Source organism: Watersipora subatra, chromosome 4, assembly GCF_963576615.1.
Source record: "Watersipora subatra chromosome 4, tzWatSuba1.1, whole genome shotgun sequence".
In the NCBI taxonomy this organism is placed as follows: domain Eukaryota; kingdom Metazoa; phylum Bryozoa; class Gymnolaemata; order Cheilostomatida; family Watersiporidae; genus Watersipora; species Watersipora subatra.
Window position 1 is genome coordinate 24,657,352 of NC_088711.1, and position 18,187 is coordinate 24,675,538.

General features: G+C 37.3%; 1 protein-coding gene across 1 annotated transcript in view; it reads right to left on the minus strand.

The window, feature by feature from the left end:
- Window positions 1–18,187, minus strand: part of LOC137394078 (E3 ubiquitin-protein ligase rnf213-alpha-like) — a 159,964-nt gene that overhangs the window by 104,011 nt on the left and 37,766 nt on the right. The window contains exons 24-32 of the mRNA XM_068080796.1: window positions 14,140–14,448; window positions 9,881–10,171; window positions 9,338–9,579; window positions 7,483–7,633; window positions 7,084–7,298; window positions 6,835–6,987; window positions 3,893–4,081; window positions 2,737–2,999; window positions 1,447–1,549 (exon numbers count right to left, since the gene is read on the minus strand). Coding sequence (XP_067936897.1) covers window positions 1,447–1,549; window positions 2,737–2,999; window positions 3,893–4,081; window positions 6,835–6,987; window positions 7,084–7,298; window positions 7,483–7,633; window positions 9,338–9,579; window positions 9,881–10,171; window positions 14,140–14,448 — 1,916 coding nt within the window. The remainder of the gene's footprint in view (window positions 1–1,446; window positions 1,550–2,736; window positions 3,000–3,892; window positions 4,082–6,834; window positions 6,988–7,083; window positions 7,299–7,482; window positions 7,634–9,337; window positions 9,580–9,880; window positions 10,172–14,139; window positions 14,449–18,187) is intronic.

Consider the following 18,187-nt stretch of genomic DNA (forward strand, 5'->3'; position numbering starts at 1 on the left):
CATTACTATATGTGTCTTTATTGTATCTAAATTGTTGTGAGTATATCATTGCTGCGAAAACACGCACAGCTGTCTGTATAAGCAGAATATTATTTTAGACCTAGCTATAACAAAATATTTTATGAATTCACAGCCACATAACTCATTCAAAAAAAGTTAAATTCAAAAGTTGTAAACACCATTTCTTACTGAACAAGCCAATTTTTAATGATCTAAAGGAATGTGAGATTAACATCATCAGGTTTTGAGCTAGAATCATTTTGATTGGTAAAGATTTTGCGTGTGATAGTCATTAGAGTTGCCCCGATTTTGGTATCGGAATCGGTATCGGTGCCGATATGGGTGTCAAGTATCTGAATCGGTATCGGCCGATCTTTTCTTAAAAAATCTAAACCTTCCGATACTTTTTACAGATCAACCATTTAACAGAAAACTGTATTTTAGCCTGCTCTACTAATAAAAAATCATCAGCTGTAAGCTTCTTACTTTTACTTAATGAATTTCAGGCCTGCCACACAATTTATTTCATGTCTATAGTCTGATCAACACAGCGAAGGAAACTTTGTAGCCAGAACGTAAACAAAAAGTGTGGTATTTCCCAATTACAGCGATAGGATTTATTGCAGGCAATCACGAACAAGATAACAAAAATAGGAGACAAGAACGCAGAGTAATATTTCTATTTACTAGCATTATGAAAGTAATTTAAACAGTCGACGCATAAAGTTATCTATCACTCTCTTGATCCTGACGATACAATGGATCGTTTGTATTGCACAAAAAAAACGGTAACCCCAGTGGCGTATCGGTATGTAGCCTGTCTTCCAACATCTGTGGCAAATGAATTCCCCCTTCAGTACGCTTGGCTACATTGATAATGATGGAAGAAAGAGACGTCTTACTGAGATAATTGAATAACTAACGGTAATTAAAAGAAACATTGATTTGCTCTAAACTTGTACAGGCACAGCAGTTCATCCAACAATAGAAGAGGGACTTTGTTATCACAGATAGAACTGTACCACTAACAGTAATTACCTTTATTTACAAGTTACAAGAAACATGGACTGTTTTGTTACTACATGCACGGTATGTCAGTATGTGAATATGTATATATATTTTTTCCATAAATGCAAACAAATAAATACAATAATATTCATGTTTTCTTTGCATTATGTTTGTATTTGCATAATAAAATGAACAACTATCTATGCAACACAAAAGATCTGAATCGGATTATTTTTCAATTAGGATCGGTATATCGGATCGGTAGCTGAATCGGCTGGTGAATTTAGAATCGGGGCATCTCTAATAGTCATAGTAACTATTAATAAGTCATCACCTCAGTGTGGTTGAATCGGTTGGGTCAGCGCAACTGTTTACTCATAAATATTTTTGATGCAATGATTTAAAATCACGCAGTTATAATGAGTTATAACACTACACCTGTTGCAAGCCTTCCTCTTTCTTGCTTTCTAGAAAAGCTCCAAGCTCTTTCCTCAGGACAACCAGTTGCTCCGTTGTGTAGTAGTTAAGCACCATACTATTCCTAAATACAAAATATGGATATAAATGCTGTCACCATTTCATGAATAAATGCAATATATTTCGCATGGAGGTGTAAGCTTAATCTATTGTGGTGAAAGCCAGCAAAACACTAGCGCATAGTCAACCAGCTAAGAGGTCATTAACCAGCTGTACCACTATCAGCCAACCTAGAGGAAATTAGCCAGTCGGCCAAGTACAATTGGCACGGACTGGCTATAGCCAGCTTGGCCGACAAGAGTGAAGGTGGCATGGCTGAAACCATCTCTGGCTATGAAGGATAAAGTTGGATCGGCTAACAAGGCTATAACCAGCTCGGCTAAAGCTAGGCACACTCTCGCTGAAGCCTAATCCTCACCTCACCGTGAACAGCCAGCGGCGTGCCTGTGGTCATCAGCAGTACTAGGGGAGGCTGCATGTTCTCAGTGCCTACGGTACCAGCGATAATCATGCAATGAAAAAATGTCTGCTCCTAAAAAACGGTATCTTTTACGGATGGAGTTAAGCATAATATGTGTTGCCTCGTCAAGGTCAGATTTTTGCGCAATTTCCATCAATTTTTGCACCAAACCCCTCGTGGAAATCATATGCACAATACATTATGGGTGCTCGGGCCGCTGGTGCATGGTTCTCACTACCAATGACATCCTGCGACCTACACTAGACCTATGCCAGGGACAGTAGAAAAGTTCAACTAGTTGAGCTTTACCCGCGGCCATTGCCGGCAGAAAAATTGCCGACAGTTCCCGCTAGTTCTCAGCAACCGCCGTTTGCACCACCGCAGCTCCTTACAGCGGCGTGCGAACTGGGCTTAATAATACTGAAGTCGTGTCGCATACACGCGACCAGCCAAGCTTGAAGGGACGGAGATTACCAGCCAGAAGAGAACACAAGGATAGCAGATGAGCAGAAAAGGCATAGCGCCTGAAAGCCTCACTCGTGCAGTTTACTGTTTGTTTAGCGCAATTTTTAAACTGTACCCTTACATATTTGAGAAACAGAGTTATTGCCTGTTACTCAAGTGATTCGATTTATGTGGAACAGTAAAGGAACACAGCAGTTTCTTTTACAATATTATCTAATGGTATCATTGAGCCGTGTGCCAACATAGATTCAAGCATTTGGTCAGGTAGCCAAATTAAATGCATTATTTCCAGTTGACCATTGAGTAGATGTAAGATAATTAATCACCTTCTATGATCTTTCATGATGTCCTGCCAACGGCTGACACATTGGGTGAAGAATTGGAACAGAGTCTCACAATGCTTGAGAGCATCAGCTGCTGCATCATTTCTATTATGTAAGACTCTCTTGATGGACTGTAGTCTCACTTCCATGCCAACATTTTTTGTTTTGTCACAGTGAATAACTACAAGGAGCTCATCAAACTGGATGCAGCCTTCTCTCCTTATGTCCAAGTAGGCATTCGCCAAATTCTCAATTGCATCCTTCATCTAAATATCAAGAAGTTTGCTAACTCAAAAAACCTCAAAGACGCTTTTTTGCGTAGTACAGTAGTAGTACTAGTAGTAGTAGTAGTAGAGTCTAATCTCATAATAGAGTCTTACAAAAACAAATGAAGATTAATTGACATGGAAATAAAATGTGGATTGAAACAAGTTCAACAGTTTTGAAGGTTTGTTGCCAAAACACGATTATATCAGGTAGAAAGCATAGGTTAATTTGATCTCTTTAGAGGTTAACTAGGTTTCAAATTTTAGTTTGTAATATATTTAAAAGCTAGCAAGTTGATAAAAAACTACAAATAAAAGTTTTAAAAGATGCGAGAACTAAGCCTCATAAAAATATTTATATGCAAACAAGTTAAACGCAACTGCCCAGCAAAACCACATCTCAACAATTTTGCTAAAAAAAATTCGCACAAAGAATACACTTAAATTTATGTTGGTTGAAAATGTAAAAAACCACAAATTTAGACATTTTGTGGTTTCTGTTATTAATACTCGAACTCATAATTCTAATAAACAAACACTTTATGAACTATTTCGTCGAAAACATGTCAGAAAACTAACACATGATCATGGTAAAAATGTCAATTTAATACTCAGTATTAGTCTGTTGTTAAACTGTAATGAAATCTTTCCAAGTTTACTGAAAAGAAATGGAACTAAACACCAGGAAATTTTCAACAACACGTATTTAAAAAAAAGTGAGGGACTAAAGATTTCTTCGCCAATGTATGAGAATGTTGAATTTTATGTAAAGAAGTTGTAAAAACACAAATGTGGTGATCATGTAAAATCCAGCAGGTTGTCATAATTTTGTCCACATCAGTTGATTAAAAATACAACCGGTTAACTTAACACCGAGTTATGCCAACACACACCCTGTTAAATCTGTCAATAGTTTCCTGGTTTTCTCTTTGTTTGTCTCCAGCTACAAGAGTCAACTTGCTTTGCAGGTCCTTCAAGTCAGCGCTAGTGTAGACTTTCGTTGATCTTTTTGCGCCTATCTTTTGCGCTTTAGTCTTGGTTCCTTCCACCATACAACTCAAACGAATCAAATCTCCAGCACTCTAAAAAAAGAGAAAGCTAGCTATGCAGGAAAGGGATAGTTTCAACTAAAATATCTATAATGTAATAAAACTCTTTCCTTTTGCAAAGTGCTGAATACTTGCAATGTTAGCCTACTGAAAATGTAAAAGAACGGCAAGCAGTACATTCTAAACTCAGATAAAATCAAGCCTTTCTTTGCTGACTGCTAATCATATCAATAACTGATCAGTAGCTCACGTAGAATGTAAAAGAATCGTACAAATTCTTTTGTTTATTTATATCAATCCAAAAATATTGATACAGTAAACCCTCCTATAAAATATACATCCTATAAGTATGTAACATTTATGCAAAGTTTTTGCTTCGTACTACGTAAAAATTCCGTATAACGTGAAGTGTGAACTCGGGCTAAGTTCTCAAATTTTATTTGAATGGTAACATATCTCCCCGCACTTGTGAAAGAAAAAATGACCTATGTCTAGTGTTGTATCTATTATACATACAACTTTCACAACATTTTAGTTCGTTGTGATACATAGTCCAGATATGTCGGGAAACAGAGAATAATTAGCTGTGCAATAGTTCATAAATACTTGAAGGCGATCGATTAGCGCAGGTGTTACAGCGTAGGTCTACCAATCTGTATGTCACTAGCTGGAGTATCGTCGAAAGTTATATTTCATTCTAACCTTGACCCCTGGATACAGATAGATGACAAATAATTAGACACCACTTTTTATAGTGAAAATATGTTTTTGTTTTGCTTTATTGTAGACATAAAATATTTGTCATTAATTTTACTTTGCAGAATAGACATTGCTGTCTAGAAAAATAAACAATTCGTTGTAAATGGACATTAAAGATGTGCGTTCACCATCAACATATTTGTAAAATTACCACGATCAGACCCTATAAAACCAGTGAAATTGATCAGACAAAAGAGAGAAGTCGTCGATGCAAACTAATGATACCGCATTTACGATGCAACCAACAAATTAAAAAATTAAATTTAGTTTTTCCTTTTCGCATTGCCAAAAAGGTGAGTTTGGAAAGATCTTGGAACGGATTAGGCAATTTACATGTATTTTACTATTCGTACAGCATAAAATCCCTATAACTTAAACGTTCCTGGAACGGATTATTTATATTGTAGGAGCACCTACTGTATTCATCTTTCAACGCAGTTTTAAACGCGTTTTATCAAAATATCAAATCGACATGAAAAGGTATTTTGACCCATTTCATTCAGAATATCCAATAATGACAACAACAAAAACTAATTCCCAAAGTATGTTTTATTATATCAAACTGTATAAATTTATTGATAAATGAATTAAATTTAATAAAATAGGCCTCAACAAACTACTTGACATGCAAGGCTGTATCGGCCTTGAAGCAAGTATGACAGGGGCAAAGTCTATGCATTCGCAAATATTGTTATGGAACAGAAAGTTATTTTTATCAGGAGTAATTTCCTGGTTCAACAATTGATAATGGCTTAGCACGATTGTACACAAGCAGGATCTTATATTAACAACAAACATGATGCATTGTTGTTAGATTTGTGTAACCCACAATTGACTTTTAGATCATCAACATAATACACTGCTATGAAAAACACACTATTTTTTGCCTGAGGATTACATGAAACTATGTTTAAGATATCCTAATATTTGTCACAAAAACAAAGCCTCCCAATAAAATTATCAGTCAGCTGTTATCCCACTTAACTCTTTGGTGACACATAATTATGTTTTGCTTCAAGTATATACCGCAGTGCTGTCTATCAATATGAGCAACATTTCTCTACCACGATAGTTTGAATTCAGCAAACTTACATAATCTGAAATTGTTTTTTTTAATTTTTTTTTATATAACAGTAACAGAATTTTTAATTTTAACTGCACCAGAACTTGGAGAACAGTTCATTTTTAAATAGATCATTACCAACACTAATATGAAATATTGCGTAAGCAACAGGTTTAGTCACTGAACCCTGAAGACCCTGAACAGGCTTAGTATTCCAACACCCTATTATATGGAGAGCAGCTTGAAAGACACAAATACATATTGTTTTTACCATAAATCAAAATATTGAGATGTTGATGCCGGTACATAATTTCAACGCCCCACTGACAAACCCCCAACATACATTTAGAGGAATTGTAGATTCAGCAGCTTATATTTGTATAATTGAACATATGCCACTGCAGCACAATGAACTTTTGGCTAAATGTTGAAACAATTAGATTTTGAAAGGAAAAAATTTGTAATGTAGAAATGCCATTTTTTGTTGGCAAAATCTGAAGATACATGTAGTAAGCTACGATCTAAGTTTATTTTACTGCATATATGTCCGGTCTTATTAATAATATTACTGCATTGTTACAAATAATTCGATCACAGATTAAATGCTGTATGATACTCATTACCATCCTTGCAAGGCAAATACAGATTAGCAAATGCGAAATGCAATTAAGCACTTATTTACATATATGTAAGACAGTAATACTTATTGCAATTGTAACAGAATTTTCATGAATTTTGAGGAGAGTGCATGAACCCAAAATTAAAGTAAACTTTTTCCAAAAACTGAAGACTTGAATATCCTACCCTAAATTTAATTTGCTAGGCTATGCTGAAAAAAAAAAAACCATAACAGAGACTAATGCACTAACTACGACTAAAAGCACTAACTTCTATCTATCATGGTGTCAGCAGGAGGACCAGAGCTGAATGATAAAAAATAATTAGCTTGATTTTCTTAACAAACCTTGAACTGTTGGTCTTTAACATCTTGAAATCGACCGACATAGTAAATACCGCTGAGGTTAATAGCATTTGCTTGCTCAATAGAATCAATTTCCATATTCCCAAAATTGTCCTTGACCTTTGTTAGCCACTCCAACTCTGTTGCAGACGCTCGCTACAAATTAACAACAATCTCTGGGTTATCTTTTGACTCTTATTTATGGAAACAAAATGGAGAATCAACATCATTCAAGATGTACAAATATGTTACCAAATCTTTCACGAGACTTTGGTTTTCCTTGAGAGAAGTCCAAACTTTAGTGCATTTGTCTATGAACTGCTGATAACTGGAGTTTTTCTTCAGATGGTAAATTAGTGGACTATAACCAGTCAGAGCGTTTAACAATGAGCTGGTCTTTTGAGCTGCCAAATCGTCTTCACCAAGTGTGCTTCCAGCCACGTCAACAAAGTTGCTTATGTCTTTCTCTAAAAATGTTTGAGCATATAAATAGGTATTAATTTCACCCCACCAACAAAAAGATGTTGGATTATCCACAATATGAAGTGGTAATATAAACATAATAGGAGAGTTCAGCATGAAAACTGTGCAAATATTTCGCTTGTAAATGAATTTTTCAAAATATTAATAAACAGTTCTTCAAACATTTACCATGAACAGATTCGTGTGCCCAGTCAACAAGTTCTTTACACTCAAGGAAGGCTTTGAGACAGTTTATTTCAGTTTCACCAATGGTTTTTAAAGCTTTGGCACTTTCTCTCAAGTCAGCTCCGATGTCTTTGAGTTGCAATGTTTGATTTTTCTACAATAATAGAAAAAAAAATATATATATATATATGCTAGTGAATATTTTAAAACAAAACTAACAGTCAAGTCATACATAAAACATGGATCCAATTACCTTTAACACCGGTGTAATTAATTTCATCATTGCTCAGTGTTAGTAGAAATCTATACAGCTAAATAGAAAAATCTGTTTGTCTACCAACATCTTTATACAAACTTTTGTCCTTCACGCTTTGTTACAACATATAAAGTTTATCTTTGAGGAAGAGATAGCAGATAAAACAGGTGGGGTATAGACTCAAGTACGCATTCAGCGAATGAACTACTTCATGTACTGAATTCCATTATTAGCAAGGATGTAAATTTAAAAAATCTAACCCTTTTAAATGTAAATTATGCTTGTCAAAAGCTGCTTTGCTCATTCTTAATACTACACACTAATACCACATAAAATGATTACTCGTCAACTAAATCATATGTTCTCTAGTGAAAGATGTTAGTCGAAATTGTTACACTAATACTACTTACTTGGGAACTTCTAAATTGTTAGTTCATAGAAGTGATCAGTTAAATAATAGTTGTAATAATTATAGTTATAATTAGTTGTAATAATTATTAGTTATAATAATAATTAGTTATAATTAGTTATAATAATTATTGCAAAACTTTAAAGTTGTCATTAGGCTATGGGATTTCTCCCATTTTTTTACTTGAACTATATATTGATCAATTGATTAAATAACTACAACTTTGACAAAGATTTTCTTTTCCAAATATGTTTGCTCTATAATCAAATTCGCACGGTGAAAGTAAGTTATCTAATGTTACATAATAACCTGATGAAGTTGTGCTTAAAATTATATAGACTAGCGTGTAAACAGTACAGAAAAATAAAACTGGAAAGGAATCACAGTTGAGTCGATGCAGAAAAGTTGAACAATTACAATAGGTTGAAGCAGTATGAACTGTTATAAATAAAATGTGCGATAAATAAAATCGCAAGGCTATTCAAATATGACCACTGCAATCAGCAGTAACAAAGCCAAACATAAAATTGGTAAAAAAACACAAGAATAGCTGGAGACAGCAATAAAAAGAGAAAGTAAAACAACAGATAAAACAAAGATTCATTATGTTAGGCTGATCATTTAGTTTGCCATCTTTTTGGTGATATGTTTAAATATGCCATCGAATAAGTCTACAAAGAATCTTTTTGTACGCCAGAATTTCAACCAGAATTACAGCATCAAGGGGTGAAATGAATCTCTTTACGCTCGAACGTGGCCTCAAATTAAATGTCTCGCTTGAAGCTGAACTTCTTGACCATATAAAATAAATTTCAGAGTATAAAATAAATTTCTAAAATCCCAATCCTTTCAAATTGTTGTGAACCTATCTGGGCAAACTAAAACTAACGGGCTCGTCGAAACAGACCCAATTTGGCTGTTTTATTTGATCTGCACAGTGAAATTCCACTAATATAGCTTCTGATTATCCATCATTGATGTTTATTGCCGAGCATTTGTTAATGAAAGGAAGTTAGTAAAATTAATTGCCATCAACAGTTTGGGTAATTTCAATTTCAATTAGCCATTTCAATATGTTTTGTTATGATTTGGATGTAGCAATCTAAGACAAACCTATCAAGTATAACAAAATTCGTGGGCTTTCCTATGACACACATTGCAACTGATCACACATGCATTAAGATAAAACTCACTGACTGCAATATCTTCTCCACTGCCGTAAAATCCCCTGTAAGCTCAAATTGCTTTTTCAACTGCAGGATTATTTCAGCACCTCGATGATATTGGCCAAGGTCAGCGCAGATTTCAAGCTGTTGTTTTCTCGTTTTTAAAACATGATCTTCCAGCTCTTCAGCGAGCTCATTGACCAGTTTAGACTTATCACCACTGAAGTATGTCTTCAAAACTAGCTGAAGCTTTTGAATACTGAGGGAGCCTATAGAAGACAAACAGCCACATAAGCACAAATAAAATTCTCAACTATAAAAAGTGAGGATTAATCTTCAAAGACATACATGTATGTGTGATGCTAGAAACCTTTAGATGTAACAAAGTCATAATACAAGGTTCATTCAGATTTATGATAGAAGTGAAAATGTAAAAACCAACCTAAAAGAGGCTTAAAACTCAAAGTATTAAAACAATAAACCATCAAATTGAGGGTTGCAATGAAATCAACTTATCAGCAGTAAAATCCTGACATGGAAAATAATCCCTTTAATATAAGAAGACCTCACCATTTCTGAACCACTCCACATGCTCTTGGTAATCTTTGAGAGCTTCGCCATACACAGTAGCGAGCTGCGAAAGATCTGTCTTTGAGCGGTGTTTCAGTTTAGATGTGAACATATTGTAAAACAGTACACGCTGTTTGAGTCTCTTGAACTCATCCAGTATGCTGCGGATATCACCTGGGAGCTTATCACAGATGATGACTGTGTTACTTGACATGGACTGGGAAGCAATTGTGTCCGTGAACTTCAAAGAATCGATAGGTCTACGAAGCCAATCTTTAACAGTTTCGGTACCTGCAAACAAAATGGCGGCAAAATGTTACAAAAATTTGAGCATAGCGCTTTCCACTAAACTTATTATATTCATACATGATCATGGCATGTATCAATGTGAAGGAAAAATAAAAAGGTCCTAATGAAGTAAATGAAACCTCAGTCACAAAAGCTATAGCAAAAATTAAAGGGGCAAACTCCTTAAATTTTTCGCAATAAGTCAAAAATTAAAGGATATATTTCATTAAGCATCACAGAGTAAATGTACCAAAAAGCTGCTATTACTTTGCAGTTAACTAGTTACTTCTGCAATGTAATGCAAGGCAGCTGTTGTTTTTTAATACAGAGCTGTTGAGCTTCTTTTTTTCAAAGTACATGTATGATAGATTTAAAGACACAAACATATCAAGTAATAAATTCTTGCAATACATTATAATATTTTCTTGCATTTTAACAGCAAAAAACAGTTTGAATAAAATGACACACTAAAGGCTTTCTATAGCCCATGTTCATGTCAAACAATCTAGCAGCATCGTATTGTTAAGCAGTCTTTATGTAGAAACACCAAAATTAAAGTCATTTGAAGCATCAAATATAATACATATTATATATAGTAAATATATAATGTAATAATATGTATGTACTAGTAAATAAGTATTTTTATTTTACTTTATTTCATACATATACAATAATTTTTGTTTTTTTCTTTTTCGCATAGGCCTTGCTTTCTGAAAGAATGGAAAAAACTGATTTGAATTGTCATTGAAGGTGTGAATTTCCCTACATAAAATTACCGTAATCATGAACCAAGTGAAAGTGATAAGCAAAAAAAAGTTGCCGAGACAAACCAATAATGCAGTTACTGTACAGTTATTCAATTAATAGGTTAGGATTGGTTTTTCCTATTTGAAAGGCCAAAGTGATGAGTTTGGGATGATCTTGGAATGAATCAGGAAATTTACATGTATTTTACTGCTCGTATAACGCAAAGTCGTTATAACGCAAACGTTCTTGGAACGGATTAATTTCGATGTAGGAGCGTTTACCATATTCAAATTTATGGAAGTAAATGCAAGTGAATGTAGTCCTTTATCTATTTTAGCGGTGGTTTAGTTTTATCCAATAAGATTACTGAGTTATTCAGTTATCAGTTCTTCCAAGTTCTTCTTATCTAAAGTTTGAATGCCCATTCATTTGTTGGTCAGCGGCTCTAAACAACAACGAACAATTTTTTATATATGTCATCAAGTGATTGATCAAGACTTTTGTTGTTTATGAGCCGAGGCCAAATATGCATGTACATTTTAGCGGATTACAAAAAAGTGTTAAACTTGCTTCCAATGACCTGAAATTCGGTGATTTTAAAAATATTCGCCGCAAAAGGATGATGTTAAAATTTTTTTAACTTAAACATGCCTTTTAAACAGAACTTTAAATCCATTTGAATTGGCTTAACTTAAAATACAAGAACATGCTCACAAAAAAGCCAAAACTCTCGTAAATGCTGCAATAATCAATATGTATTGGAACAGCTTTACTTGTATTTTGTGACAACTTTTGTCCCCAGACATCCCAATGATATAGCCTACGGACAAAGTCAAGCGTAGTGTCACACACAAAGGCAATTTTTTTCTACCTTTTGTGATCATACTTTTCAGTTATCAGTGAATAAACATGTTCAGACAAAGAAACATGAAAATTTTTTATAACGGAATTTTTTCTCATGGTGATATGGGGCATGCAAGTAGATTTTTCTGGTATGGTGAGTGATGCGCGGGACAACAGGTCATCTTCTCTCAAACTTAGCTATTCATCCTGAACAAAATTTTGCTTCCATTTTATAATCAATACAATAGTGGAGCTTTTAGCCCAGGTGTTTTTTCCAAAAAAAAGCGGTTTATCATTACCATTCAGTCAAGCAAAGAATAGTTTGTCCTGCACATCACAATTTTAGTGCATCGAGTTACAGCCTGTTCTTCCTAAGCTATCTGAGGTAAAAACTATTACCTATAATTTGATTTTAGACTGCTATGTCCAAGCCAAACTCGCAAATTTGCTGAAAATACGGCAAGTTTCTGTTTTATAGACAAGTGGAAGTATTTGTGACGCACGGGACATTTTCAATAAAATGACAGATGTCTGCCTTTGTTTGGAATTTCACTTTGATACCGTATCATGTGAAAGCAATGCTGAATATTCCAAGTTGAAAAAGCCAATTTATTTGAGAGAAATGAAGAATTTGAATTAATTTGCGATGTTTTGTAACTCAGAATATGGAGTTTGTCTAGATTACCGTTTTGATACACACACCTGTCATGCCGTCAAATCATGAGGTAATCTTTGAACCAAATGTGTGTGTTTTTAAAATATGGTTACAAAAAGTAAATTGCATGGTAAAGGTGCAGTAGATGGCATTGGGGTAAAGCATCAAACAGGTTCTAATGGCAGTATACCAGCAAAGTGAGTCGTAAACTCAGCAAAGTCATTTGCGGGAGCTGCGACAACAATAACTTTCAAATCAGCGAAATCAATAAAGATATTCTACATATCAGAAGATATGATTACTGAAACCGCGCGGATCTGCAAAGAACGCTGGTCCACTGCACCTCTAATTCATGGCATTTGATCGTGCCATCACAGCAATTAAAGAAGATGGTGAAGTTGTTCTGATAGAATGGTGTCCTTCCAATTGGCAGCCAATTCCACCCACACAGAGAGGTGAACCTAATCAAGAGGTAACCACAGGAGACATTTCACAAATATTGACACAGTATTCCCACAGATGTTGGTCGCATTGGCCGGTGACTCCGAAGTCAGCACTGGAGAAATCCTTATAAAGGAAGCCAATGCAGGTAGCTACACTATAAAGTACATGTACATGCATTGTGCATGCAAGAAGCTCCTGTGGCAAAACCCGAACGACAAAAGAACCACCGACAGGAACTTCTTAAGGCATCTCCAGTTATTGCACCAGTGACAACTATAAGGTCACTGAGATGCTTTTGTATCAGAAAACGAGGAAATAATAGTGGCGGAATATGACGATTTTAATAAAAAATGGTTTACTGCATGAAAGTATGACAATCTTCGAGTTGTATGTGTTTCATGTTTACATAAAATAAGTATGAGATATACTAATTTTATATTATTAGTTTGTTTACAACTGTATGTTTACCATTGATGTTGTAACTCCAAATCATGCCAATTTGTTGCCTAACAACAACAACAACAAAACGTAGAAAAATGCTGGATTTTTCATGTTATTTTTGTCCCACGCGTCACATTCCTGTGTGTCACAGGTGGTCCTTCTTTCAAACCTCACAGAACTATTAAACTTGGACGTAAAAACAAAATGGTACGTATTTCTAGTAGAAGGATATTAGAGATATGAGCTTGTCGAATAATAATGTCATGGGTCAAAAACTTTAGAAGATTTTTCATTTGATCACAGAGTAGCTTTCCATGTCAAATTATGGTCCTGCGGGCAACACTAGCTTTAATATAATATAGTAATAATTTCCTAATGCATTACATGTCAAGAATGAAATCTCAATCAGTGATAGTTGGTGTCAAATGCTTTTTAAAATATCATAAATGACAGCAAAAATTCATCTGGGCTGAAAAGTATGCAGGAAGCATTCAAATGTCCTGAGCGTTACAATCAGGCCAAAAATTGTCTTGCCCCTACTTAACTGGTCAAAAATTATTGCTTCAAACCAGTGCATTAATAACCAAGAAGAATACAAAAAATAGCATGAGCAAAGCTTATCGGTTGTGTTATTGGTTACAACGGTGAGTATTCATTAAAATTGGTTCACTACACAATTATGGCTCTCACAATGCTCAAAAAGTGGCACTGACTTACAGTTACAGTTACAATTTTTTATTAATTTTCTCAAATTTCAGTTTTTAATTTTTTGCATGTGTGTTACTACAGTTTTGTCCATTTGTTGAGCATGTCATATAAGTGCAAAATTAACCTGACTGACCTATCGAGTATGGTTCACACGAGGAGAGGAAACTTTTAACATCAGTGTGAAATTGGTGATATGTTTTCAGTTCAATTGCTCTGAGAACAAAGGCCTCCTCGACAAGTTTTTCTGCCGTCTTAAAGCGCTCTGTCACAACACGCAACTCAACGAGTCTCTGTCGATGTTGATTAAGAAACTCAAAATCTCCAAAGGAAACAGTGCTATCTATGACAGTCTCTAGTACAGCTTCCAGAGCCGTGCATGACTTTAACAGTCTTGCGATGCTTTCATCACCAATTGAGGTTTTCTGTTCAGACTTCAATCCAACTAAAAAAGAAATCAATCCAATGCTGTAACAGACACTCAAAGGCCATACAAGAGACATGTTACAAAATTTAGTTAGTAGAAATGGTCACGAATATAGAATAACACTATATGCATGTACATATGAGCAATACAAAAACAAAGTTGTCATGGATCAATTCTGATTTAATGTACATGTACATAATCTGGATTGGATATACATCAATGTTTTATCTGGCTATTTTTCTAAATTTAGGATAGCCAAGAATTTTTTCATAGTCGGTGGATTGCAGTGAGCTCACTATTAGGAAAATATCATTTTTAGGTGAGCTGTATCCATGACGATTTATGGTGAACTGTAAAGGATGACAAATCTGACATAATATTAGTAGTAATGGACAGTGATCATGCACTGACATGTGCCAACATTGTTTCTAATTAATTGAAGATTTTAACAGCAATCGCGGCTACTGAACTGTTTAAGACTTTTTATGATCATGTGATGAATTACAATGATTTTAGCTGTTCTTATAGAGGAAAGGCTATTTTCCAGACTGCAGCAAAGAACATCCTTGAGCACACTCAAACATGAATAAAACCCTACGATCACAAAAATCAGTGAAAACAGACTGACCAGTAGGAGTGAAAGATTCAGTGGAGGAAGCCTCCCATTGTGCAGTTTAAATAGTGTCAAATTCATTTATTTATATGATCAATAATTAAACGAACCATCTGTGGTGGCCGATCGCCAAGATGACCTTTCGGTAGAAGACACGGCCCTCGGTAACACTTTCGGTCAGCCGAGGGTCGGCCCTACCACCGAAGGATGAAGCTAAGACAAAGCTAGGAGCTATAAAAGATGCCGTAAGTGACCAAAAGCAGAGTACCTAAACTTTTCACACTGTGCAGTTACTTATGTTTATTGCATATTTAACTGTACCCTTATATACTGCATTTGCTGCGAAAAATATACTTATTTGGTTTGTATTCGAGTGGTTGATTCTTGGGAAGCACGTAGAAGAACTCGGTTACTTCCTTTACACTGGTGGCAACAGTGGAATTGTGGATCCCGACTCCACAAGAATCAGTTATCCTGAGGTTAAGCTGGGGATAATAAGCGAATAGCCTCAGAAAAACCGAGTGACGTGAGACAGGACTACCTAGCCTTAGTTGCCGCAAGGGCAGCCTGTCTCCGAAAGTCTCATAGGTTTTCTCGTAAGGGTTGGCATCAGGATGGCCATCAGGTGCACTTAAGAGCGCAGATAGAGATACAAACCATTTGGCTAAAGTACTGAAAAGGATGATGGTGCCCCAGGCCCCGGCTCATTGGACTCACCAGTTCAAATCAGCTCAGTACTCTGGCTTGGGAGACGCAGTCTCTCAGCAGCCATTTCTCGGAAGTGACCGAGGACAACAGATGGACTGAGGCAGCCAGCTTCAAGAGGCTCTGCAATAGGAAACCGAGAACTGTAGCCAAGCAAACCAAATGAAATCCATCTTTGATGTGCTGACAGCTTACAGGGACTTGCCAGCACCCTACTGAGCAGACATAGCCAATGAGCTGTTCTGCAGCACCCTGAACGACTCCAGCCTACGTCATTCATTGGCAGGGCCTACACCTACGGGGAGCGCCAATCAATGGCTGTCCAGTCCATAGAAAAAGAACAAGAAGAAAGGACTGCAGTAGTGCAATACCAGATGATCAGCCATCTGGCGCTACTCGTGCAGCAACTGACGAAGCAGCTTCAGCAACTGCTGTAAGAAAAGAGCAGGCCAAGAGAGGTCACAATGAAGCTTCTCCAATGCTGGAGTGTGGGGGGCAGGGGCATGGTCATAAAGATTGCCCCGGCTGGAAGCTACAGAACTGGGAAAACGGCGAAGGACCGCAACAGTAGTGCCAACTACTGGTTGCGGGCGAGGCTCCAAACCAACCCTGGCAAGAGATGCTCTAACCCACTGGTCGGAGGCACCATGCCAGGTTAGATTCCAGCCTGAAAGAACCCGAGAAGTAATGGAGAGGTAGCACGGAGGAAAGGACCAGAGGAAGCATGACCAGGACCAGAGCGAGTAACATAAGGCTACATTGCCAGGAGTGCACTCGGAAACCTGTTCAAAGGACCTCGGCCTGTGTGTAGTGTGAAACCTGCCTTGAAAGCGACAGTGCCAGTTTGTACAGTACCTCCTTTCTAGGCTGAGCCAACACACACAAGGAGCCTGCTCCAGGAGTGTTTTCCGCCGAGGACGTACTCGGTGCCGAGTCCAAAGGATCCCAGCCGGTGCATAGTCAGAAGTCTGCTTTTAAAGCGGCAGGGTCGACTTGCCTTACGCCCCATCTTCCAGACTCAACAGACACATCAGAAGTCTGCCCTGACGGATTTAAAAGTGTCAGGCCCTAAAGATCTTGCTTTTCGAGGCAAGGGTGGTACCGAACCGATTAGAGATGTGGCTCTAGACTGACCCCATTCTACGTGCTACTCTCTCCCCATAGTTCGTAGAATGGGAGCTACGGGAAGGAAGTTCACAACTCCCTTCCTCGTATGAGAGAGAACTAGAGGGTGATCCATACAGTTCCTGATTGAAACCGGGTGTACCACGAACTTACTGAGTAAGAAAGTGTTCGACAAGCTTCCTCAAAGCCCAAGGGACTTGCTCAAGGAGAATGACAGTCATGGTGTCATGGTCGATGGAACCTGACTGCCATTCTTCAGAGTCATACGCCTGCTCATACGGTGCCAGGACGTAAAAACGAAGGTCTTTGTGACAAGCCACATTAGCAAGTGCACATTAGCATAGCACTAGTGCGCTATGGAGTTCCAGCAGCCCATGGTCTCCGTGGACTATCGGTCCTTGACCTGTACAGACAGACATGGGCGGCTGTTGCATAGCAAAGTTCAGGTATGGCCAGACATGGTGGTGTTGGTTAGTACTGAGATGGCCATTCCATACCAATTGCTACAAGGAACTATTGTCTGTTAAAGGTAATAGAGGGTTGCTCAGGTGGGCTGCCGTTGACTACGAGCTTGAACCGGCCTAGGCCAGAGGAAAGCGCAGTCACAGTGCCTCAACCTCACAGAGTTTCGAGCCACACTTGGTCGGCGCTCTGACTTCCATCGATCAATCAAAGCAGCTAAGATCATGCCATTTAAGGAGATGGCTCAAAGCCAGCCGAGTGAAAGTGAGCCTCTTCTACTTGAGATTCATGAGAGCCTTAACTGGGTGGAGGAAGTTGAGCAAGCTAAGCTTGCCGAAACGGCTCCAATCTCTTGTCTGACCGAGATTGAGCTGACTAGGGAGTCGATCATGATTCGTGCCTTAGCTAAACTCAAGATGCCATTAATGGAATTAGAGAAGATACCTACTGAATCGGCCAAAAAGGATGTTATCAGGACGGAGCGCTTTTTCAGTGATGCCACCTGGATAAAAGTGATCGAGTCCACGCAAGGCAAGCCTGGCATTTGCAGACTAGGTGGCGTCGTCACCAGCATCAAGACATGTCACCAACACATTCTACAGTACTTCGCCATCTCTGTGGGTCCCTGTTGATGGCAACATGTTCCTAGTGACCAAGTGATGTCACACCAAAAAGCGTGGTGAGTGTGGGAACGCTGTGTATCGTGTTGAAGTCAAGTGGGAAGTTTTTTTGAAAAGAGGATGGCCTGCCGACTTCATAATGAAGCTGTGTATCCCATTCTGACCGTGCCACGCCGGCCTCACAAGGAGTCGGAAGCCAAATTGGTCAGAGTGGACAGACACAAGCCTAAGG